General features: G+C 40.4%; 1 protein-coding gene across 1 annotated transcript in view; it reads left to right on the forward strand.

Annotated features, from left to right (window-relative positions):
* htr4 (5-hydroxytryptamine receptor 4) overlaps positions 1-26,978 on the forward strand; it is a gene marked incomplete at its 3' end in the record, with an annotated part of 89,857 nt that overhangs the window by 41,500 nt on the left and 21,379 nt on the right. Inside the window, exons 4-5 of the mRNA XM_080035831.1 lie at positions 3,200-3,353; positions 5,288-5,862. Coding sequence (XP_079891957.1) covers positions 3,200-3,353; positions 5,288-5,862 — 729 coding nt within the window. The remainder of the gene's footprint in view (positions 1-3,199; positions 3,354-5,287; positions 5,863-26,978) is intronic.

Raw genomic sequence — 26,978 nt, forward strand, 5'->3', positions numbered from 1 at the left:
TGTGAACGAGAGAAAGTCGCACACAGGGACAGAGAGAAAGATTAACAATAAGAAACAGAAAACACACACAACTGAACAAAGCTTCTACTTTATAAATGACAAGTTTGTAATGCTGCTCATGGCTGTCCCACAAAGGGAGACTTTTGGAATTCAGTCCTTGAATGTCATTCATAAAGGAAAAAATATATATTTGATGAATCTCTACTTGAAGCTTCTCAAGTGTGTGGCCTTCCAACAACATTCATGAAACCTTAATGAAGGTGTTTTGCAGGGATCCTTCCAGGGTCCCACTTTGGTTTCCATCTGCAAATGCACTTTCCTGGACCTCCAACATGAAAACACTCTGTATGAGATGATTTAGGTTTCCACATGATTCCTCGAAAGTGTTTTTATTTTTGCCTGCCAGCTTTGAGGTCTTGAGGCAGGTCAGAGGTAAAAATAAAACAGAAAAAAAATCACTGATTTGAAAAATAAACAACGAGAAAGTACAAGAAAGGAGGCTTTTTGAAACAAGACTTGATGCTCGGACAAGAAGCATCTGTTGCCTGCAGTGTATTTCTATTTGAAGAACTTGGCTGACAGACAGCACATGCCAGTGTATGTGACAGAGAAAGAGAGGGATATCGAGAGAAAATAGAGGGAAATGGAGAAGAAAACAGTGCGACAGAGAAAGAGCATAGCACATAAGTGAACAGCTGCAGGATAAAGCTTCCCATTCAGCCACTGTTAGCTTGAGATGCTGAAAAGAGCTGAAATGGAAATGAATTGAGGCTAAAAATACCAGAGCTGCCACAAGGAGGATGCTCCGATCACAAAGGCATTCAGTGAAGAGCCTAACGTAGACAGAAGCGGAGAGAGACACAGGGAAACTGTGTTTTTGGAAGTCTGGGAAGTGAAGAGAAAGAAACAGACAGGGATCAAGGGTGGCCTGAGTCTGAGCTGAGGACAGTGAGGCAAAGTATTCAGTACATAGATAAAGATTGATTCGTAAACTGTCTTTAAGACAATCTTTAGACAATTGACCTCTTACATATTGACAATGATCAAATAAATACGGCTTCCTTATTTGATAATGTGCCTGCATTAGATCTGCATTTCGCTATTGATGTTCCTCGTGCCAGTTCTCTGCAAGAGACCTCACTCGTCATTTGCCACTAGCAATATTGACTGAATTCCACTGAAAGAAAGGGTGCAGATGCTGATGACTAGAAATAGGGCAATACTTCCGAGGGGGGCTTTCACTCCTACCTTGTTTGGTGTGAACTGTCAAACTTTACTTTTTGATCATAACCAAAATTACACGTAAGAATCCTCACCCGGACCTTGGTCCGTCAAAAACAGGTATTCTTGGTCTGGATTAAACTGAACCATGGTTCTACCATTTATTTATTACATTTTCCCCAGCGGGTTAGTGTGGAGGGCAACAACGTGGGTTTAGCTGTTCCCAGAAACCTGCTTCCATATAAATAATGTTTGAATGAGAATGTCAGAAATAACAAGAGCAAAATGTTTTGTAGATCAAAAGGAAACAGGGACCATTTAAAGTGCTCCTGGTCAGGATAGGCTGCCATTCAACCGTGCTACGTCTGCTTCTAATCTTCTCCAGGTTAATGTGTGTGATAGTGTGAGTGCATTTCTGTGTCCATGCATACTGTTGCTTCTTTTTATGTATTGAAGCATCTGGGAGTGTGCACTGTGCATGCATACTGTGCTTTTGTGCAAGTGGGTGTGTGTTTGTGTGTCCAGCTGTTTGTACTCAGACAATACTGGAGTTCATACTTGTGTGTGTGTGTGTGCGGGGGGGGGGGGGGGGGTGTCATTCAGGCCTCCACATCCACACTCCTCCATTTGCAACCTCTCAACGCGTCAATTTTGGCAATTCAAATAGAAAGGGACTCTTGACCTTTTTTGAATGCCATGCAGACCACACACAGTAGCCACTCCAAATTACTGATGGCTGTGAAATGCCACGTAGCAGAAGTAGGTAATGAGGTGGGACCATAGCAAGGGGGGTAGGGCAGCAAAATATCAACAGTGACAAACGTTGGGATAAACTGGATTAGCTTCAGTACTGCTGCATCAAAGCACAGTGTTCAGTCAACCTTCTGAGGAGAAGCAAAGGTTACAAACGTGTGCAAATTCAGCTGCAGGGGACAGGATGAGTTGGTGGAGTAACTCAGAGGAAAGTTGTAGCTATTGTACTGATTATTATCAATTCATATGGTCTTATCATTCTTATGAATAATCTATCCATCTATCGTTCTGTCTATCTATCTTTTATATAATATATATTATATCAACTATATGGATAAGGCTGTATTCATTGTCTTCGGGGGTAGGGTGTCATTTGGAGTAACTCATTTACCATAAAAAGGACCTTCAGGTGTTTTCTCAAATTGCCTGATTAGACCTCTTCTCGAGACTGAAAGACTGATTGATCGACAGCTACCTCAATTCCCTTTAGTTATGTTGAAGCAACAACATTTATATTATACTATATCATTGAGTTAAGACCTGGTGTTGGTTTATTACAAATAATGTTCATCCAACTTCAAAATGACTTGACTTCTAATCAGCCAAACCATTAATGTGTGTCCAGGGGACAAATAAGAGCAATAACCTCGGATCCAACCATGACATGGATGCTCACAGACAAGATGCAAAGGCACACATAATAAAAAAAACACAGAAAAAAAATGGTAAACACACACGATGGAGCTATAGTGAAAGATGAATGCTAATGGTTGATAATGGAGATACGATGACGAAAGAAGGAGATAAGAATGAGAAAAACAACAGTGAAAGAAAAGAGAGGTGATTCAATACAACCTTAATACTTTTGTTTTTAAGTTTTAAGAAGTAGAGAGGGAGTTGATGGGAGGGGGACATTGTGAAGTGGTGAATATGTCACTGCCCAACACCAGACCACCACTGTGACTTATACTGTTTATAGACCGATAAGTTATTTGTTTGTATATCTCTTTATATTAAATCATATACTGTATATATATATCATTTTTAATTTGACCACCTACAGATATTTCCTTTGAATGTTTGACTAAATTGAGTATTAAAATCGATTAATAACAAGTTTCTTCTGTTTACATATAGTATGATACCTGTTGCCCCCCACCCCCACCCCCCCTTTGGATAACTGGTAAATGGATTATGTATCTCTATTTATACTGTTTGTCTGCAGATACTATGCTATCTGCTGCCAGCCTCTGGTGTACCGGACCAAAATGACACCCTTGCGAGTGGCTCTGATGATTGGCGGCTGCTGGGTTATCCCAACCTTCATCTCTTTCCTGCCCATCATGCAGGGCTGGAACAGCATCGGCATCGACCACCTAGTGAGTGCCTTAGTGTGTGTTAAAGTCACTCTGTACGTGTGTGTGTGTGTGTGTGTGTGTGTCTGTGTGCCAGGGGAAATTATATAATGAAGAGCACATGGTTGGTTTGTTTAGCACGGAGATGGAGCAAAAACATATAAATAATGTCCTCAGGACACGCAAGCTTATATAATAATAATGGTTATGCGCTGCTGTTAATTGGAGAAAAACAATACATGAAAGAATCAGTCAAAACTAGTAGAACAGAATAAAAAGTCTGATCAGAAACAAATTAAAGCATTAATTGTTTAAAGAAAGGAGGACATGCTCAACAATATGTTGCTATAGAAACATTACATTGCATGTCATTTAGCAGACACTTTTATCCAAAGGGACTTACAACTGGAGCACATATTCTTACACCGTCAGGAGACATTTTAGGGTTCAGTGTCTTGCTCTGGGACACTTGGGCATGTGGCATAGTTACTGGTCCACAATTTTCCTCTGACAAATAGTTGTGTTAGATATTGCCCCCTGTATTACACTCAAGCCTCTAAAAGTACATTTATTTCGGACATAATACTTTGTTGAGCTGCTCATTACATTTGTCCACAGCAAAGCCATAACTGGTCAAAATGCTGAACAAATTGATGCATCAATCATTATAACCCACTGATATAATATGTATCCTGCATATTGAGTAATTTAAGTATCATTTTGGTAATTAAAGCTCATTTTTAAGATACATATTTTCTTAATATAATTAAGTAAAATGTTGACTTATATCACTTTAACTTCTAACATAGTATGGATAATTCCACAAATTAAATAATGATTAAATGTTCCACATATACCAATTCCTAACATTCAGTGGATTTATGCTCATGTAGAATCTGAATCATGCTCCAAAACTGATTGAAGAAAATACTCATTCCATATAGTGATTGTTGGAATGATTGAGTGCAATAGTCAAGACACCAAAACGAAGCGTTGTAAGTATAGGCTGGAAAAGTTGATTTGCCAATCATTTTAGAAATCCCTAAAGGTGAATTGCATGTCCAGAAATAGATGAAGTAAAACCTTCAGCTTTCAGCACATGGATTCTTATTCCAGTTTGTATGTGTCTTAGAATGATCAGTTAATAAGCAATAAGTCACCTTTAATTAATAAGGTGGAAGAGATGATTCCAAAAAATTGTATGGTGTAGTGCAGTAGGGCAGGTAACCTTAACACTCAAATTGAAAAAACTGAGCACTTACACATGTCAGTCCATTCATAAAAAAAACTAAAAAAAACTTTCACAAAAGACTGTGGCCTTGCAGCGATACAGAGCTATGGATTATTCATATCTGAGCCCTGAGCCGTAGTTTCCCACAGAAATGAGAAGATAGGAGGAAAAAAAGAAAAGAAAAAGGAAACGAGATGGGACTTCAATTTGATTAATGATGAAATGCGGATCCGTTCTCTCCCTCAGGAGCACTGTTCCTCTTTTTTACTATGGAGACTTGGCGGAGGAGAGCGTGGGATTTTGAGGGGTTGTTGTGGAGTCTGGAGGTATTTCTTAGAGTAGCAAGGCAGAGCTGTCCACCAGCTTAACCCACGTGGGACTTATTTCTACCCAACTGTCCATTTTCAAAATCCAAACTTTCGCCTAAGAGGTTCCCAGAGGTTTTGGGCTCACCTGACATGTTCACCCTTACTTCTTACTGCATCAAAATTATCTCATACTATTGACCCCCTTACATACTAGTCATATGCTGGTTTAAAGAATTATTTCTGTTTATATGCTAAACACTGTTATTTTGGTGAGACATTTTATTTTTTAACGTTGACATAGTCACAGCTCAAAAAGCTACACAATGAATACAACAGGCTTCTCACTACATGTTCCATAACTGCTGTTCTTGGTGCATGAAACAAGTCTCTGAAGTTACTTCTTTCTTGCTTGTTACCAGATTGAGCAGAGGAGCCACAGTGAGGGCAGCAACTCCACATCCTGTGTCTTCATGGTCAACAAGCCATACGCCCTGACCTGCTCTGTGGTGGCCTTCTACATCCCCCTGGTCCTCATGGTGCTGGCCTACCAGAGGATCTACGTCACGGCCCGCGCACACGCCCTGCAGATCAGCATGCTGAAGCGGGCGGGTACCAGTGCGCCCGGTACTTCCGGGGTGACCTCTGCCGACCACCAACGAAACCACCGCATGCGGACAGAGACTAAGGCGGCCAAGACCCTGTGCATCATTATGGGCTGTTTCTGCCTATGCTGGGCACCGTTCTTTGTCACCAATGTGGTGGACCCCTTTATAGACTACACAGTGCCAGACAAGCTGTGGGCGGCCTGCCTGTGGCTGGGCTACATCAACTCCATGCTGAACCCCATCCTCTACGCCTTCCTCAACAAGTCCTTCCGCCGTGCCTTCCTCATCATCCTGTGCTGTGGGCGCAAGAGGTACCGCAGGCCCTCCATCCTGGGGCATGGTGCTCCCTGCACGGCCACACAGATCAATGGCTCCACACATGTACTCAAGTAAGTCATCTAAATACTGTCATTGTTCAGCTCTGCTTCCCCCATGCTATCAGGCATGACACTGCTCCTTTTTAAAAGGACAACATCAATAATATTAAGGACAGCGACTGACCCCCATATAAGGTGATGATCCATCGCAGTTCCTATTTTATACTGCAGTGAAATCTTGATTCCTTGTGAGTTTGTGTGTCACAAATGTAGCGGTTATAGGGGGGTTCAGATTAATTAAGCTATTAGAAATTAATCTGAAGATTAATAATACTTTAATAATTTATTAAAGTTCAAAGGGGCACCACCATTCATTCAAGAATGGAAAAATAATAGCAAATTGTCTCGTTTAATCAATGATTTATTCTCAAATGTTGATTAGTTTAATGTTCAGTTAAATAAATCAATATTAATAAATCCTAGTCTCAATGATCATTTCCATAAAATAATGTAATCAAGTAATTACCATTATACATTTGGTAATATGATCTTAACACTGAAGGCTACAGAATCTTTCACTTGTTGATTGTTGACACTCCAATAATATCCACACAAATAAATCACAAACACTTCTGGTTACAATAAAGAACATTTATTTTAACCACAATGAAACTTAAGGTAACATCCGTTTTATACACGCATAAAGCAAATACACTTAGCAACCTTAATCAAAGAAAACGTCTAGAACATTGTTGTCTGTCCAGCCATGTACCAGTATGTGTGTGTGTGTGTGTGTGTGTGTGTGCGCGCGTGTGTGTGTGTGCGTGTGTGTGTGTGTGTGTGTGTGTGTGTGGGTGAAGCGAAGTAGAAAAAGGAACGGGGGAGTTCCCACGTGACTTATGACTCGAGGGGTGAGTCAAACCGCGCGGGGGAGCTAGGGAGTCGGTCAGTGAGACTAGGGGGCGTGTAGAATAACCCTTACCAAAGGTACAGGGAGGGGCGAAAGGCCCAAAATGGCGGCGGGGTAGGCTAGGCTGGACTATTGTACCTCCAACCGATAGGGGAAGTAACTACCACGGGTACTCAAAATGGTGTCTACTTCAGAACAAAGGACATGAAGAAGGGGTTTTGGAGGCGGGGGATTTCGAAAACCACTCGCTCTTTAAATTGATTTTACCGCCGATCTTTACACCAATTCTATCTGATCAAGACTACAATTAGGGTTATCTAACGTGTGTGTGCATGCAGGAGAGGAAGAGGAGGAAAGACCACGCTTGAGCGCGGGGAGGGGGGAAAAGAAAAGTGTGAGGTTTTAAAACACACAGCAGAATTAAACCACACTGCCTTCACTCACGAGTCACGCTGAATGAAATGATCAAACACATTTTCCCCGTTCTGGTTCTCCATGGGGGAGGACTAACGGAACACAGCTTGTTCAAAATAGCAAACACAAATTCGAAAATAAACAGTATTGTTCAACACTTTAAAAAGTAATAATAACTAAAACATCTGCCCAGGTAATATAAAGCCAAAATCTCACTTGGGGGGACACCTAGTGTCCTGTGCTCGTCGTCGTTGAGGCGGGCAGGCCAATCCTTTCCGGGGTTGGCGGGGCTCGCAAGACGGCGATCCAAATCCAGGCTCCGAACCTTTGGTGGTCAGGGAGCTGGTGAGTCGATCTCTGCGGTCTTCAGATCGCAGGAAAGAGGCAAAGGGGCACAGCTGATTCTGTGCGGAGGATGGCGGTCGGAGACAAATCGATCAGCTTACGGTCCGCTGTCCAAAAATGCTGGTTTCTAGGTAAACCGCCTGTGTCTTAGTTCTTCTTCTCGTCGTTCCAACGGAACAGTTTACAACTCACTTTGTTGTGCTGGAGATCGCCGCGGCCGCAGGCGACAACTTAAGTAAAACACGTGGTGGTTGGTTCAGGGGTTGAAGAGGGCATTGTAGATTTGTACAAACGTGTTGTCTCTATATGGATCAGCTAAAAAGCCGAACACCAGAGGACAGAGAAATACGCAGTGTGCACGTCCTTTTAAAGTTTCAGTGGGGTTTCAGGCTGGCGTTTGGATAGGTTTGACCCCCTACACAAAGATCATATGTGTTTAATTTGCGTCACACTGTTAGGTTAGCAAAGGATTTTTGCAACACACGGAAAATAACATTCTTGGCATTTTGAAAGTTATCTGTGAAAACAGCCATAATTGTATGAAGTCCATATGCTTTGAGAATATGGTCAGTTTGAAGAAGAATATACCAGCTACTTGCGATGTTATGATAAATGATCTAGCTTTTTTACAAAGGAGTCTCTTCAACCCCTGCAGTGGCCCCAATCTTCTTAAAAGTCACTCTTGCCATTTTTGATGTTACTTCAGTGACTTCCTTTTCCGTTTATCATAATGTATGTGCATGGACATTGCAGTTATCTCACAGAATGCAGACATGCCGTATATCTCCTCAATAATGTTCAGTAGATTGAAACACCAAGTAGCAAGAGCCCAATGTTGTTCAGGTGTGGTTAATAACTGTTATCTCTGTAATAGTCCTTCTAAGTCTTTTCACTTTTCGAATGTGCGGCCTGACTTACGACTGTTTCTAAACATAGAACATGTGTTTTGCAGTGATAAGAACATATTGTTTAAAATGTGCTTCAGAGCGGCCATTTTTTCCCCACATCCTCAGTTTAGTCTGGATGGGACGATCTTATCTGTATTCAATGATGGAAGAATGAATAATGTAGCACAGAATCATGGTTTATACTGGGATGGTTCAAGAGTCGTGTGACATGTGTATGAATAATATATATAGGGTTAAACAAATTGCAAACAGGAATCGCAGAGATATTACATGACCTTACGACCCCACTCTGAAATTCAACAGCAGCTAGTCTCTCTTTCCATACCTTCTTTGCACCACAGTCGCCTGTATCACATGAACAATTTAGTCACATTTACAAACACAAGACAAATACGCCTGTCTATTAGACTCAAGATACATAAAAGGAATGAATAAGCTTCATCATTTACCCTTTTCAGTCAGAATGCAGTGACTTTTGATGCCAGTCACATCCAATATCTTTTACTGAGTAGGTGAATCTTTGACCAGAAATATGAGTTGCTATGAGTTTGCCGTTCGGCCAAAAAACATGGACATTAATAAGAATCAGGTGTGTTGCCTAGTTACAATAAACATGGTATGGGAAGAGATAATGAAGTACTTCAAAGCAATCACAAATATCAAGAAAAGATATGCAGCAGGAAAAAAAAAATCTAAATATATCAAATACATGTTAAATACAGATTTCTTGAGCTTCCGTGGGTAGCACTTCATCTCCAGTAGCGGGATCACTCGGACAGTTAAATTCCTTAGCTCTGTTTTGTGGAATTTGTATATATGTTATTTCCCTAGATTATACCATTTCCAAAGGTTATTCTATAAGTGGGATGTTCTGACTGTGATAAGTAGAGCCAAATCTATAACCATATAAGTATGTCATTTATGTAAATATAGACCGGAGACAGCCTTTCATTGTTGGAGACAGTGGAAGTGTTTAGACATTCATGTTTATCCTAAGAAAGATCATTTCATCATCGTTCAGGAGCTAAAGAGGATCTGAAAGACTGTAGAACTTTTTCAGCATGTTAAGCGTAGTTGTCAGGTTGTTGTACTACTCCCTTCTCTGACCTCAGGCTTAACGTTTTTTTCTTTTCACATTAAAAGTTAGCTTTCCTGACATAACTATGGCATCACTGGTTTCATCTGAATTCTTCATGTTGATAATTACACTAAAACATCCTTAACACTAAAATGTAATTACACTACTACAGCTTCTGACAAAATTCTAAGTTTCACAGTGCCCTCTATCACAAACAAACACACACACATTTTTACCATCCCTTCACTTCAGTCTGCAATGAGTTCCTCAAAGGAGACACAGCGCCTTCCCAGACGTCACTAGAACAGGATGTTAAGAATTAAGTTATCAATCATTTGAATTGCCTCTCTTTCTTTGTATTCATTTTCCTACATAGAAAGTAAATGTAAAAGCAAAAATAAGAGATGCATTTGGGATGTCTGAAAGGAGACTTTAACACTTCAGTGGGGTTTCCCTTTGGGAAATGTAAATGAAATATCTGCCTCTTGCAAGCTGGCACAGCTGTTCCTTTGAGAATAGTATTTGATTTGAGGAAACAATTTGTTTGAGTGAATCGGCTCTGTGTGGAAAACCACATGGGGCGATGTCTGCTGTTGTCATATCAAGGAAGCAAATGTAGCGTGTTCTGTTCATAATGGTTTTGACTTAATGGAGCTGGAGCTCATTGTAACCAATCAAGGAGTGTTTTCATACTGACATACATGCTCCTGATCAATTAATGTCCATCTTGCCACGCTGCTACTATACTACTACAATGACTCTACTCTACATTTTCGTTCCCATTTTCGCCATGTTCCATCCCTTGAGGGTTGTTACTGAGGATTATGTGAGCCTGTCCGTATGAAAGTAATCTATACACTCATTATTTTACTCAGAAGTGACTACTTAAATAAAATGACTGTTTTTCTCACAGGAATAGGAATAACAGAGGACCACCAGTGAGTGATTCACTGTCTCAATGACCCGTCTTCTGTGAGCTTATCAAACATAGTTTATTTCTTTACTTATACTTCTTTACAACCCTATATGTATAAAGGTATTAAAGTGATAACCTTTCCCTTTTCCCACCAACTTAATACAGAAGTGGACATAAACTATTGTTATTACACTACATTAGAGACTTTGGGTTGGTTATTTTGGTGTCATGTGGCAACATTCACTGTTACCTGTGTCACATGAACTTAGAAGAAAATCACTATATAAACAGCTACCATCACACCTGTAACTAAATTTAGAAAAGAGCTGCACGTGCACAGATTCAGGCATGGCATGTTTTCCTCTTGTTGTGTCGTATTACTTTGACTGCTGTGTTTGACTCAATCAATACACTTTTATTGGTATCATAAATTGTGGTGCACAAGCCGCTCAGATTTGGAAATGTGGCCTTCAGTGTCAATTAATCTCTGTGGGAACATGTGGTAGACATTAAAGGCAATCAATACCCCCCACTTAAAGATATCCATTGGCCATTATTTTACTAAGCATATGTAATTTTTTTTCAAATCTTCACATAATAAAAGAAGTTGGGTACCCTACCTGGTGACATTTCTGAATGTTTGTACTTCTGTAAGATATCTACTAGCTCACATTAATGCTATGCTTTATATGAGCCAGTTATATAGGCCTACTCCATATGTATCACCCACTCAACAATAGCACACTGTAAGTTATCCAACAAGGTGCACTGAGACACCTCTGGACTTCAGAGCTCTACACTGTAACACGTACAGTCTGCTTTGGTCTCCCAGTGCTCTGAACTGACATGTAGGCTGTTTGAAACACTAAAGGGCGTTTCTCACAACATGACATCCTTTCGCTTGTTCACCTGCTAGATTGATACACCAGCAGGGTTGGAAGTTCAGGGTTCAGTTGCTTTTGCAGCCTGTCAGACTAAAAATATATACTCTATCTCTCAAGCTAACCCACAAAAACGACATACACACACACACACACACACACACACACACACACACACACACACACACACACACACACACACACACACACACACAGAGTATTCAAGAATATAAGGATTTAATGCAGCCAGCAGCACACACTGACAAGTGACGACCAAAGTGATGTATTACTCTGTCTAAATGTGATTTATGATGTACGTTGTTTCTTTGCTTCTCCTTGGCCCTCATGTCTCAATGATGGTAAAACATCTCTGTTGCTTTAAAGGAAAACATTAAAGTGGAACAAAAGGATCAATAATCTTATTGGTATAGCATATTTCAACAACAGGGCAATTCAAAGAGTGTTACAGACAAAGGGCATTTAGAAAATAATAATAAATACATTGATTGAGATTTAAAGGGTAACATAAGTTAAAAAAATAAAAAATAAATAGCCTAAAATAGAATGACAGAGGGAACAGGAGTTTAGTACACTGTTTACTATGATCCCCATCAGTTTTGTACACACTCACAAAGCTCCAGAAATATGTTCAGAGTCCTAGCACCACAGCTGTTAGATTTCCCCGTTGATTTATATGTGCAGAAGCAGGGTGCAAGTTGTTGTTGCCAGTGGAAATGTTTCGCATGACTTCTTCATGACATGTATTTGTTGCTGGAATTACAGAATATTTGCATCATAAAATACACACCATCCCAATAACACAGAAGACTTGATTACATTGTGAATTGTTTTTTAGTTCTAGTTTTTTAAACCATTTCAGTTTGGCTGGAAAATGAGTCGAGCCACAAACTCTGCTCTGTGTTGTTCTGAGTTCATTTAAATCAGTTTCTACCATTTCCTCCTTTCAACTGATAGACATGGACAGTTTAAACGGGAATTAGTGCAGTAATCAGATTGTGGTAATCAGCTGTCAGAATGTTGTATTTGTGGTCTCTCCGCTAATGGCTTTGGAGTTTCTGTGTTGCTGTGATCACATGTGGAACCCCACTACACGCCACACATTGAACCTGTGCTGCAGCTATACAGTAATAGGGACTTTAGGCAGCAACGTTTCAGGCAGAAAAAGGCATTGTTTGACATTGAGCAATTAAAAGGAAAAAAAACCTTCAAGTTGTTTTGTTTGAGTTACTAGACTGAACTCCGAGGACACTGATTAATATCAGATAGAAGCTGCAATCTGAGAATAAGACGTCTTGAGATACGAGAGGAAGTTGATGTGGTCAATGAATACTCCGACTAGCTAGACTTATGTTTCTCTTGTGTGAATAATGCATTAATCCTGACACTGATGATGACTGAATTGATGACTTTGTTGCTCACAATTGCAAGCACCCCCCCCCCCCCTTTATTTATCCTGGAGCTTTTCCTGGTAACAGTGGGTTTCATTGGGTTTCACTGTACCTTATTTGTTTTTCTAGTACGGCTCAAGGGAAATGTCTCTGTTGTTTGAATCCAAGATCTTATTTTATTGTCTTAAAGTTTCCCTTTTCATGACCACACTCTCTCCCTTACCTGAATACCTAAACATATTCAGAACGTGGGTATTGTGTATGAAGTCATGGCCATCGTTTCTGTAAGTATCAACTACATTCTTTCAAGTTTATTGCTGAAATCTGACTCTATTGGAGAAGCAACATTAAGAGTCAGACAAAGGTTGACACCCCCAGTTTAGTCACATTATCTAATGGAGGTAAAACCAAGAATTACTGCAACTGGAATGTTGAAAATAATCCCTTAGTGAATAGGGGGGAAAAAGCATATCAAATTTAAACCAGTAATTTGGTCTATTTTCGTTCTCAAATGAGACATAATGAGGTTGGTGAGTTAAACGTATCCAGGTTTCGGGAAAGACATAATTTATTTCTAAGGTTACAAACCTAATGGCATTTGGTCAAGAGACCCAAAAAGCTATGTGGTGATGTTAAACAATACCTGCTGATTCCATCAGCTCACTTAAACCTCACTTTTTGTATCGTTATTTACGAACGTCATACTCCTGCCTGAATTGACACATTGCTTTTAATTAAACATAAAAGTCTATTAAAAGTTGGGTCATTGCATGCAAGCTTAAATGGTTGCCTAAAAGTAAGCCCTGTATCTAATATTAAAAGATTTGCAAATAATATACAACATATATACAACCTAATAATATGAATACATATGATAGATACAATCATATGAAAAAGTTTGGGAACCCCTCTCAGCCGGCATTATAATTGACTCTGCTTTCACAAAAAAAATATAAAAGTGGTATGTCTTTAATTTACCAGGAACAGCTAAGTACTGGGATCTTTTCCAAACAAAGATTTTTTGAAAAGCAGTATTTGGTTGTATGAAATAAAATAAAATGTGAAAAACTGGCTGTGCAAAAATATGGGTACCCTTGTGGTTTTGTTGATTTTAATGCCTGTAACAGCATGTAAAACTGATGAATTTAAACACAAAGTTGGTTGGATTATGTTGTTAAGCCTTGAACCTCATAGAAATGTCTGTTTAATCATGAGAAAATGTATTTTAGGTGCCTAAATGCAAGTTGCACTTCTCTTTGACTCTCCACTGAAGTGAGACAGAATGGATCATCAAAACTGCTCACAAAAGATCTTAAAAACAAAGATTATTCATTATCGTGGTTTAGGGGAAGGCTACAAGAAGCTTTCCCAAAGGTTTCAATTGTCAATTTCTACTGTAAGGAACGTTGTCAGGGAATGGAAGGACACAGGCACAGTTGCAGTTAAACCCAGGTCTAGCAGACCAAGAAAAGTACAAGAGCGGCATATGCGGCGGATTGTGAGAATGGTTGCACACAACCCAAAGATCACCTCCAAAGACCTGCAAGAACATCTGGCTGCAGATTGTGTATCTGTACATGGTTCAACAAATCAGTGCAATTTGCACCAAAACATCTGTATGGCCAGGTGATGAGAAGGAAGCACTTTCTGCGCCCACGCCACAGATACAGTTGCATGGAGTATGCAAAAGCTCATTTAGACAAGCCAGATTCATATTGGAAGAAAATGCTTTGGACTGATGAGACAAAAATTAAGTTATTTTGTCTATACAAAAAGCAGATGTTTTGGTGCAAATTGCGCTGAATTGTTGAACGATGTACAGATACACAATCTGCAGCCAGATGTTCTTGCAGTTCTTTGGAGGTGATCTGTGGGTTGTGTGCAACCATTCTCACAATCCTCCACCTATGCCGCTCCTGTTTTTTTGCCACTGTGCCTGTGTCCTTCCATTTCCTGACAACGTTCCCTACAGTCGAAATTGACAATTGAAACCTTTGGGAAAGCTTCTTGTAGCCTTCCCCTAAACCATGACAATGAACAATCTTTGTTTTTCAGATCTTTTGGGAGCTGTTTTGATGATCCCATTCTGTCTCACTTCAGCAGAGAGTCAAAGAGAAGTGCAACTTGCATTTAGGCACCTAAAATACATTGTCTCATGATTAAACAGACATTTCTATGAGGTTCAAGGCTTAACAACATAATCCAACCAACTTTGTGTTTAAATTCATCAGTTGTACATGCTGTTACAGGCATTAAAATCAACAAAACCACAAGGGTACCCACATTTTTGCACAGCCAGTTTTTCACATTTTATTTTATTTCATACAACCAAATACTGCTTTTCAAAAAATCTTTGTTTGGAAAAGATCCCAGTACTTAGCTGTTCCTGGTAAATTAAAGACATACCACTTTTATATTTTTTTTGTGAAAGCAGAGTCAATTATAATGCCGGCTGAGAGGGGTTCCCAAACTTTTTCATATGACTGTATATGCAGATCGGTTATTCTTGGTGCACCGACGCCTCCACACAAGCCATAGCCTGATTCATCAACAGTTGCAGGCACACATTGCTTCATTTTTAAGAGGAAGTTTTAGGATGGAAAATTTCACTCGTCCTTTGGTCAACTCACTAGCAGTGATTTATGCATCTGTAATGGCTTTTTGAATGGACAAAACTGTTCAAAATGTGTCTGCAACAGTAATTTACTGGGGTAATTTGTCCAGCAATTTTTGTAATAATATGTGGGATAATTTGTTAGTCATTTGAGCCTGTCTGCATGACATCAGCTGGTAACATTTAAAAGCACAAAGAATAAAGCTGGATCCTTTATTTGTAGATTGGATGAACATGATGACTACTTTTAGCCATGTTTTTCACTAACATACAAAATATTAAATATTTAATTTACCCTCAAACGTAAATAGGTGTTTAAGACATACACATTGAGCTGTGTTAATAAAAACCCACCAAGCTATTTAACATATAACAGAATAATCAGGCAGGTGTAGATGGATGCTTTCCAATAACACATTACCACTGTATACCCCTCTTCGGTTAATGCTTTCTATCGGTAGATATGATGGTTCTAGATCAAAGTGCAACATTATACCTGTTTCACTTGTTCAGTTCAGTTTATTTAGATCACATATAGATTCCCAATATTACATGCATAAGTAAAAAACACAAAAAAAATAAGTTTTTGTCCTAATTTATACATTGACATTTCCTATCAATAGTATTGATTGAAAATATGTAGATTAAAGCACTAGCTTATTGCACCAACCCTTTTTACGTAATGTTTTATTTATGTTTTTCGTTGGTCCCTCAGGATCTTGGACTGATGTGTTCCCCATCACATATTATGGCAAGGTGATCCTGTTTCTTCGTTCAAATGGGTGCCTGGCTATTTATTTTAGGACAGACTTGAAGAAAAAATATAGGAATATAAGACTAGTCCCCCACTGTCTGAGTATTTGAAGGGGAAGACAAGCTTCCAGTGGGCCTTCTAACATGGCAACAGAGGTGGAGGTGTCATGCTTTGGGACATTCAATCATGGCAGCAAAAAAAGAGTGTCAAATTCCCCCCTATCCAGTTTCTAACAGGCAGCCCTGCTTCCCACTGGGAAGTAATGGGTACGACACTGTTTTGTGTAAACGTTATCCCATTTTTCATTGCAGCAAGGCCTGGCTGAAGTATTAACGGGGTGCAACACTGACAGAAAAATGTACACCTTGGGTAGTAATGCCTTTTAAAAATGCCAGGGGTAATTCAGCTGGGCCTGAGACTGCTCTTTGGACTGCAGTACAAGAACAAGTTCAAGAGCCAGAACCAAGGTGGGATTAATGCATGGCCGAGTCACACAGTATGTTTAATTCAGGTCTGGCCTGTGCTCTGGCATTATCCAAGGGAATTGTCAGCTGATATTTCTCCTTATTCAACTTCCACTTCTACTTCTAATTGAAACAGAAGGTTGTATATGATATCTTAGTTTGCGGTTCAGAGCAATCTTGTATGTGATGCAACCACTGTGTGGGCAAAAAAGTATACGCACAAATGACCAATTACACATACGTCACTCACTTTAACTAACACAATAGCTGCACAAGGACATGCAGTACCAAGGCTGCTGCATTCTGGGAAACACTCAATTGAAACTGATTGGTGTTTGTTCTCACTTGACCCTCAGCAGCCCTCATTTCTGAGATTATCATTGGCTGTAGAAGGGCTGGAAAAGGCCATGGCTAACTGGTCCCATTGACACTTTCTCCCACAAATGGTGATGAGGACTATTGCTCATGTTCCTTGTGCAGCTGTGAATGTGGTAGGAACAGCTGCAAAGTCTGGAGGCAAAATTAGATACTTGACACCTAAATAAAAAGCATAGCACACGATGAAAAGTAACTATGGAACTTTTCAGATGATAGACAATTAATGAGGAGCGTCATACTTTATTATTATTATTATTATTATTTAATTATTGTATAGATTATCATCAATATTACTAGCAGCTATAGACAGCACGCTAACCCTGCTATATTTTGTGTACTGAAACATGTTGTAAAGTTCAAACAGTTTTCTTTAAAAGACATTGAAGAGTAGCTGTTTGATTTATAGACAGGTTGAATATGATGTATCATCCAGTTCACACTGGCCAAGTAAAACACAACACGTAAGACTTGTGTACTATTAGACATTTAACATTCCAGTGCATTATAAACACACAAGCACACACAGATACACACACCAACTGTACGCTCTGCTGACTGTTTATAGTATCGCTGGAGTCATATATCTCTTGCCTCTCAACGCAGAGAGAGCAAACTGTATTCAAAGAGCAATTATTCACTGCTAAAGAAGAGAACAGGAAACAGGCAAAACGTTTTCAAAAGTCCCCTTATTGAACAATTGCAAGGATAAACCATATGAACACCCAACACAGCACATATGAGCAACATATGAGCTGTTGAACACAGTGTGCATCATTTTATGATAGATGTAGTACATCCTTAGCCGGGCCTTCCAGCAGTCCTTCCAGAACCGACACTGGCTCCACACTACTGGCACTCTGGGCCAGGTACCTACGTGTCAGCCAGATGGCCAACTTTTCGGAACCTGTCAGAAATGTTATTAATGTGTTAAGCTATTTTCACTTAGACAACCGAACACACACTTTCTCCTTAAAGAGATCCTATTATACTACTTTTCTGGTCTTAATTTCTTGTTAAAAACTGCTATAGAGCAACCTGACACGAATCACATCACAAAAAACTATGTAGATTTTCGGGACACTCTTCCTCTTACCCTAGCGAGCACAGCAGTCTCTCTCTACACACTGCTTTGAGCTTCTCCGCCCCTCCCCCCCTGCTGCAAACCCCACTCCGTTGTGATTGGTTACCTTCCTTCCAGCAGCGGGAGATTTTCAGGAAGGTGGGGGCAAGCAGCCGGAGCTTGCCTGAGCAGCATTACCATACATGGAAACATCCGGGAGTTTGACTCAAACTACCCGGAAACACGTTTAACGTTGTTAAACACGTATAACAACGTTTTTAGGTCATAAAAGTCAAAAAGTATCGTAGGTCCTCTTTAACACTGTTCCAGTTCTAATCTTCAGTTCCCCAAAAAACTACCAGTTTCGGTGGTTCGATTCCCCGCCTCCCTGCCACATGTCGAAGTGTCCTTGGGCAAGACATTGAACCCCGAATTGCTCCTGATAGTTAGCTTGCACCCTGCGTGGTAGCTGCTGCTATCGGTGTATGGATGTGTGTGTGTTTGGGTGAATGTGTACAACACAATGTGAAGCGCTTTGAGTCTGTGAAAAACCAGGGAAAAGCGCTATATAAGTGGAGTCCATTTACCATTTACCATGTTACCAGCACTTCAAAGCCCTCCTTCCCTTAATCAAGTCCTCTGGGCTGGACTGCCCACTGCACACTGCCTGATCACTCCACTGTCCAACCAACAAAGCCCCATGGGACAGAATGCAGAAAGCCACACCTTTGTCCAGTTTACATTTGCAGAGGAGTCCTTTTCGTCAATGCAAACGTGTCCTGCAAACACTGAACGTCCTCCATGATGGATATAGTGACATCATCTGCATAAACAGAAACTACATGTGGAAGATCTAAACTGCAGTTACCAGGCAGTGAAAGACCACAGAGCCGGTCCATCATCCTATAAAACAAGGGCTCAAACATCTGACCTGAGATAGGACAAGCCCGTCTTACCCTTTACGCTAAAATATGGTCCATGAATTTCCTGTCTGTCATGTGTGTGTTAGGACAGTTTGAACCATCATTTCCAGAATGCCTTCAAGACTGTTTGAGAAAGTCAACTCCAACCTCTTCTCCTGCAGCAGATGACCGGTGGTGGGTTCAGTCTCTACTCGACTCCAGATATTAATGCAGTGTCTCCTACCATCAATATTTAAAGTCCCTTTATTGAGGCTTTGCAAAGGTCAGAGAAAAGAAGCATAAGGGATTTAACAAGCAGTGGATGGTAGAAAGAGGAGAAAAACCTCTGTTGTCTTTTTGACAGCATTGAAGAATTTATTTTCATTCAGGAGGTCAAGCCGACAAGTTGTTTTAAGGCCAGGACACACCAGTCCGACTACCCGAAAATGGAGTTTGCCGATTCAGGCAGCTCCAGTCTTCCCGTCGCGGCCAAAAAAGTGGAAAGAAAACACCAAGCCGACTGCTGACTTTCCGTACGCTCTGCGCTTGCGCGGGACGTAATGTCTCCATAACAGCAGGCGGCGCTAACATAAACGCTAATCTGTATTGTGGCCCGAAAAAATACGGAAGCCGGAAATGATGGGACGGCTCTCTAGACCATAAACATAGATAGAAATTCGTATTTATATTTATGGACCATAAAGAGCACCATTTTTAGCAGAAAGTGTTGAGCATGGTGTCGAGCATGGTGTCGAGCAGTCAACAAGGGTTGATGCATGTGAGTACTCGCTGAACGAAACAAACAAACAAACAAACACATTAAAACAATGGCTAACTGTTGTTAGCTGTTTGTGCTACCCGCCTCACTTCCGGGCTTCACTGATTCGCTAGCCCTCCACAAATCAAATTGCTCCAACTGAAAGACTGCCCGCCGACATCTACGACGACCGATTTCACGGCACACACCAAACAGATTTGTGTCCCCGCCCCCTCCAGACTCTACGACGGCGATTATCGGGCCGGTGTGTCCGGGCCTTAAGTCCTTCATCAATAAATTGTTTTATTTTCTCTTTAGATTATAGCTCTGGGATCCTGTTAGGGGTTTTCCTAGTTGATACGGTATCTGACTCAGTCATATTCTATCTGTTACCCTTCACCTGATAGCTGACTGCTAAAGACACACTGTCCCTCATTGGTGTTAACAGTGTGACTTTTTTAAGCTGCTTCCTTAACATGTTCTACTGACTCAGCCTGTGAATAAGTGCCTGCAGACTGAGAGAGCTGCTCACACCTTTTGCAGACACAGAAGCCTGTTGCTTCTCAGGCTGGCTCTATTCGTTCCTGTCCATTTTATCAGAATGAGAATCAGTGACAGTGGTTGCCAGGTTTGAAAGACTGCGATCCATCACCACAACCCTACCTAGATAATTTGTCTGAGATCAAATGAAGAAGGAAAGGAGGATGAGAAGAGAGAAGGAATTGGATGGGAAAGGAAGGAAATATAGATAGATAGATAGATAGATAGATAGATAGATAGATAGATAGATAGATAGATAGATAGATAGATAGATAAGGGATGAGGGAAAATAAGGAAAGGAGTTCAGGTAATGACAAAGAGAGAAGGTAGAAGAAGAGGTAGAGAGAAGCCAAGAGAGGTGGAATACAATGGAAGAGCAAAGGGACGGCATATTGGAAAATAAGCAATAAATCCAAACAGAAAGGAGGGGGAGGAATGGAGAAAGTTTTAGAGGAAAAGGGTTATATCACAACTTCCTCCCAACTTTATATTTATACTGGATCTTTCTGTTCCCCTGTCCTGTAATGAGCAGTCAACATGATTTACGTCAGAGTGTTTAGAAGCCGTGACTTAATGGGCCATTTCCATCAATGTGACATGCTGATGTGTGCTCACACCACCTGTAGTGAGCAGAGAAAACACAGGAGAGAGGTTTCACTGCGGACTCATGCGGATGGTATGCATACGGAGAACGTTTTATTTCAGCCGATCTGCAATAAAACTCAGAGGTGGTTGAACATACACACCACTAAAGTGATCTCAACTATTCTGAACAATAGGAAAAAGTTTCACCCCTGGAATTGCTTTCAAAGATGAGCTGAGATTTGAATTTTTTCTCACTATTTGCATCAAATCGAAATCTGAATCTGGAATACACAGGCGCAGCAAGATAGTACAATCCCTCCCTCTCTCTCACAGATGCACAAACACATTAAACATTGAAATGCTCTATGCGTCCATTAAAAGTGGGCGACTTGTGGGCGACTGTGGCTCAGTTGGTAGAGCGGGTCGGCCGATGATCAAAGGGTTGGAGGTTCGATCCCCGCCCTGCCAGCTGTGTCATAGTTGTTGTGTCCTTGGGCAAGACACTTCACCCACCTTGCCTCGTGTGAATGTCGATAGTTAGCCTGCTATCGGTGTATGAATGTGTGTGTGAATGGTAACGTGTAAATGGGAACAGGTCTCCCTTGCAAAAGAGTCTTCGGACTCAATGGGATATACCTGTATAAATAAAGGTTAAAAAGTGAATTGCCTTTTTCAGAATCAATTTAGCACCTTAGCATTTGGTATTGGCTTTCATTAATATAAGATTAAGATATTTGACAAATAGGTTTTAAGTGGTGCAGCTGATTAGTACTAAAATATATGAATATAAATTGCCGAATGGAAAACAAGCACCAGTTCATTGACTTTAGGGGAATGACACCAAATATATCGTTGAAATCAAAGAACCGGGACTCTTTTCGATTCCACCATTCTGTGCCAATGTTGAGTTATATACACACAGAAACACATTACTGAAGAGGCAGGGACCAATTCGCTACATCCACTGGAGCAGAAAATAGACCAGAATGCGATCTAATGCCACAAGATACTGACTTTTGAGTAAAGCAACATGATAGCGTTGCTCGAAATCACATAGATGAGGCAGGTTTTTTTTTATGGGAGATGTTTTCACCAAAAACAGAATTAATGAAAACTTTCTGAAATAATGATCTCTTGCTGTCTCTCAAAGTAGAAAGTCATCAGACGGTCTGAGGTGGTTTATGGATGTGAAAATGTTATCATATACTCAGTGTGGTTTTCATTGGCAGAACAAACAGCAGCTCCTCTTCATTATAATTCTCTCCAGCTGGGGATATTACCTTTGGCTGAGACTATGCTGCTGCTTCTTAGCCTCCTGCTGCTCTGGTTGGTCTATAGGCAGTAGACTGGAGAGGAGTCGTAATAATGGCTGACTTTTAAACACACAGAGACATACTGTATATAGAGCATATGGATAAAGGCACACACAATATACTGTGTAATATTGAGGAATTATTTGTTCACACACACACACACACACACACACACACACACACACACACACACATATTCATATCCAGTATACCAGAACCAACACATCATATGTATCACGGACCAGACAGAAAAAAACACAATACTTCTTATAATATTTGGGGGAAATGTATTGAGAAAAACAGTAAAATAAAATAAAAGAGTGAGTGAGTGGGTAAATGGGTAACGGAGTAGTGGGGTGGTAAGACAGTAGTGAGGATTCGGGGGTAAGTTAACGGTAAATGGACTTATAAACACACACACACACATACACACTCACCTACACACACACACACACACACACACACACACACACACACACACACACACACACACACACACACACACACACACACACACACACACACACACACAGACAGACAGACACACACATAGACAGACAGACAGACAGACAGACAGACAGACAGACAGACAGACAGACAGACAGACAGACAGACACACACACACACACACACTAGAGTGGGTAAGGGAATGCAAATTATAACTTTTCTGTTCAAACTTGACCACTACATTTGCTTTATACTGCAGTATAACACTCTCACACACACACACACACACACACACACACACACACACACACACACACACACAACAGTTAAGTTAAGGTGGTAAGCAATGGTAGGATGTCCTAGGGGGCTGACCAGTAACCATGAGGTCGCTGGTTGGATGCCCACCATGTCTACACATTGTTTCCTTGAGCAAGGCACTGTTAAAGGGCCAGCTCTGTACTATGGCTGACCCTGTGCTCTGACCCCCTCCCTGGTGTGTTAACTTGAGAGGAGATAAGCTCAAGAAAAACAAAAAAAAACTACCTTAACTTAACGGTAAATGGACCGACTTATTTGTTTAAGTATATAGCACTTTGCTAGTCCTACGTGAGCACTCAAATTGCTATATAACACAGTCCATTCACCATTCACACACACACACACACACACACACACACACACACACACACACACACACACACACACACACACACACACACACTAATCTATCTATCTAAACTGCTGCCAATGATCAGACATAGAATTTTTTTCTCAAATCACTTACTGCAGAAATATCTTGGATTGTTTACTGGTAACTCATCATAGTTTAATATACAGCTAATGGAAAAGCTTTGACCTGTGACTTTGCACAGCATCCCACCTCATTTGTATCACATATCAAAGCCTATATTTACACCATTTGGTTCTCAAGTTGAATTATAAGATGGACATTGAGATGGGTCAGGGCATCATTGTTACTCTTTATGTGCTTTCACAAACCATTTCATAGTGGCAACTGAATAGATGTTTGATATACCAAGTCTAATTCAGAGAATGTATGAGAACAGGTAGAGGATTGAGGCATGTTCTGGATACAATGTCCATTTCAGATGAAGGGCAACCGGTGGAAATGCACATTTGGATGAGTTCTGAGATAGTTTCAAATTTGCTTTAAGAACTGCAATATTTTCATTAATAATACTTGGTTAATGCCTGCAAGTTTTGTCAAACTAATTATCCATTGTTTTAGTTTTCCATTATTTTATTTCCCACTTCTTTAAACTCCATTGATGCGCATGATGTGTTTTCCATTTCTTCTACGTTTTATTCCTCATGCAATTGTTTCTGGCCACATCTCTTCTCATAAATATATTCACATTCTACTCTGCATTTCTACCACAGCTCAGTGTGTGTGCCATCTCTTTGTTGACCTGAGGCAATACCACACACACTGTCCCCACTTGTGAGTGTGTGGGTGTGTTTTGTCAGCTTGTGTATTTGGATACATGTGAACTGCATGTGCGCTTGTTGTGAGAGATTAAAATGTGTGTGTGTTTGTCTGAGAAGAAATGGAATGTCTGTATTTATTTGTATTTTCATTCCAGTGTATATATGTCTGCATATCGGTGTGTCAGTGTATGTCTGGATTGCTTTGTCTTTGGGATATAAACAAAATCAAACAAAGAGAATCCTAACAGGAAGCATTACTCTCAGGCTGCCGGGTTAAGTGCTGCTATGATGCTGTCGGCTGCATTCAACCACAATCTCACAACAACAAACAACTACAGCTAACGCTCCACATATGCTCACTGTCTGGCCCAGCATCCAAATATGTTGTAGGTCCAGTTTTAAATATGTATGTAAAAATAGCTGGTATATGTGCATACTAGACTGATTTGTTCAATGCAACAAAAAAACACAGATCCATATCTTGACAGAGATCCAACTGAATTTGAGCACCAACAACCCCCAAATAATCTAATTTGAAAACAATGTTTTAGACACTTTAATTGGTCTTTTGTCTATCGATATAGCTAATGGGTTTGTGTTTAACTTCATTATACTTTGTATATATCTTACATTTCCATATCTCCATGACAAATATTTCAACTGCTATACAAATAATTGTGCTTAAGGGATGTTCCCATCTACTATTGTTTGACCATTGGGTCAGCCATTAAGAGAAAGTAATGAAACTGTAGGGGCCCCTTGAATATTAGCTAACATTAAATCTACTGTATAGCTGCTGTAATACGTAGATGGCATGAAGTTGCATCACGCTGAGATGGTAATTTCAGCCGGCTGTTAATTCATTATAAGTTTGGATGGTTTCCATAGCAGCAGGTGTCATTGGGTGCAAAGTAAGTGAGCTGTGAGAACCACAGGGGTTTGCTATGTTATCATTGTGTGCTGTGAAACACATTATTTGAGTAATGTGCTATAACCACTGTTACCCCCATGCATTGCCTGTTTTGACTAATCAAAATACCTTCTATGCACTGTTTCTGTGAGGTATATTGAGGATGTATGATGTATTCAGTATCCAAACACAGAAAATGAATATATATACAGTATATATATATACTATATAAAATTACTTTTTATATTTTCCAACAATATTGGAATATATACCTACTTGGCCAACTCAGATTGTCAAAGCCCAAAATAAACCCAAAGTAAATGTTCTTTAGAATGTACTTTTGCACAGAACTAGGACAATAGATGGTGTCCCCCATTTCTTTGAAATTGTTTTAGGAAGGGATTTCTTCCCATTCAGCAAGAGGAATAATTGCAGGAACCTATGGGAGTTTCAATGAACATAAAGGCATGTTCATTGACAAACTGAACAGGACAAGACAAGACTTTTCTCTCTGTGTCAAGAAAATGAAAACATAAATTTTGCTTTGAAAATGTCCATACTACCTTGGAATGTCGGACTTTTGGCGGCTGATATCCCAGTCTGTGTCCTCCTGCTGTGACAGCGTCTCTCAGCTCATGGTCACTCTGGTCTTTAATTTGTCAGCCTATCTCTTTCTCTGTCCAAAAACAGGTCTCTGAGCTTGTTATGTCCACATGGCTGCTCAACGTCGGCATCAAAAGCAGACAGATTTGGGTAGAGCTCATTGAATATCAGATTTGTTCAATTGTCAACCACACATTTTTATTTTCTATTTTATTTTTGGGCATGTGAAGGCATTTCCAAAGAGGCAGACCCAAACAGTTTTTTTACCTAATTTTTCAAGCAGATACACTGAGCTATGTGTAGCTGTCGCTCACACACACACACACACACACACACACACACACACACACACACACACACACACACACACACACACACACACACACTCACTATCAGAAGCCTTCGTCTTGCCTGCTGTCTGATGGTTCGTCTGGGTGTAAACTAACCTTGTTTTTCCTTTTTCTCTCTCTCTCCCTCCCTCTCCCTTCCCTCTTCCTTACCCCATTCCACTCTTCCTACCTATCGCTTCTCTATTTTCTCCTTCACCTATTTCTCGTTCCATTTTCGATGTCATTTATTTTTATATTTTCCTCTTTTTCCCTCATCCTCCTCTCCCCATGTTGCCCTCTTGTCCTTGATATTATTTTTCCTTCCTTTGCATTTCCTCTTCCACTATTAATCTCCTGTTTTCCTTCTTGATTGTTCCTTCAATGTTTCTTCCTTTTTTGTCATTCATTTCTCTTCCATTTTATTCCCTCCTTCTCCCCCCCTCCCCTCCCCCTGTTTCTCCAGTGGCTGCTCCTCTGCCTCCAAGCTGCTGCTCTGGTTCTGCAACACCAGGCCAGTGCCTGTCTAGCTGCTGTGTGTATAGGGCGTCTCAGGGCTCTATCAAGTGAGTCTGTCCCCTCACACACGTGCACACACTCACACACACACACACACACACACACACACACACACACACACACACACAGGAAATAGCACACATTAAGACAAACAAACTCAGCGGGGTCAGATGTTTCGGCTGTGGTGGCAGGGGTGCACATTAAGAAACGTTTAATCGGAATATACATAGAGCAATCACACCTCCACAATGTCCTATTGTTATATCACTTAAAGTTAAAAGGTGTGTGTGTGTGTGTGTGTGTGTGTGTATGTTCTTTTTCCGTTTCCCTTCCTCTTGCTGCCTTTTTGCCTCAATTATTTCTCCCACTCCTTTTCTTAAACATTGGCTTATATTCCCATTTTAGTTTTAAGTCTCTTCAAGTTCCCCTTACCTCATGTCAATTCATAAAATCTTGTTTGTGTGTGTGTTTGTGTGCATATTGTATAATAAAGTGTCTTATTTGTTTTCTTGAAAAACACAACATTGCAGTAATACTTAACAATACAGGCTGTTCATCGACATCAGCTCTCTAAATGTGTGGGCTCTCTCCTTTCATTAACTCTATCGAATGCTCTCAGGGTAAATTGTTTTCCCTGAAGTGTTTCTGAAGGACTCTCTTTATTGTTACTTTAAGGTGTGAGAAGGACAAACTGTTGTCTGAAGAG

Source organism: Ammodytes marinus, assembly GCF_949987685.1.
Source record: "Ammodytes marinus genome assembly, chromosome: 10".
Lineage (NCBI taxonomy): Eukaryota > Metazoa > Chordata > Actinopteri > Uranoscopiformes > Ammodytidae > Ammodytes > Ammodytes marinus.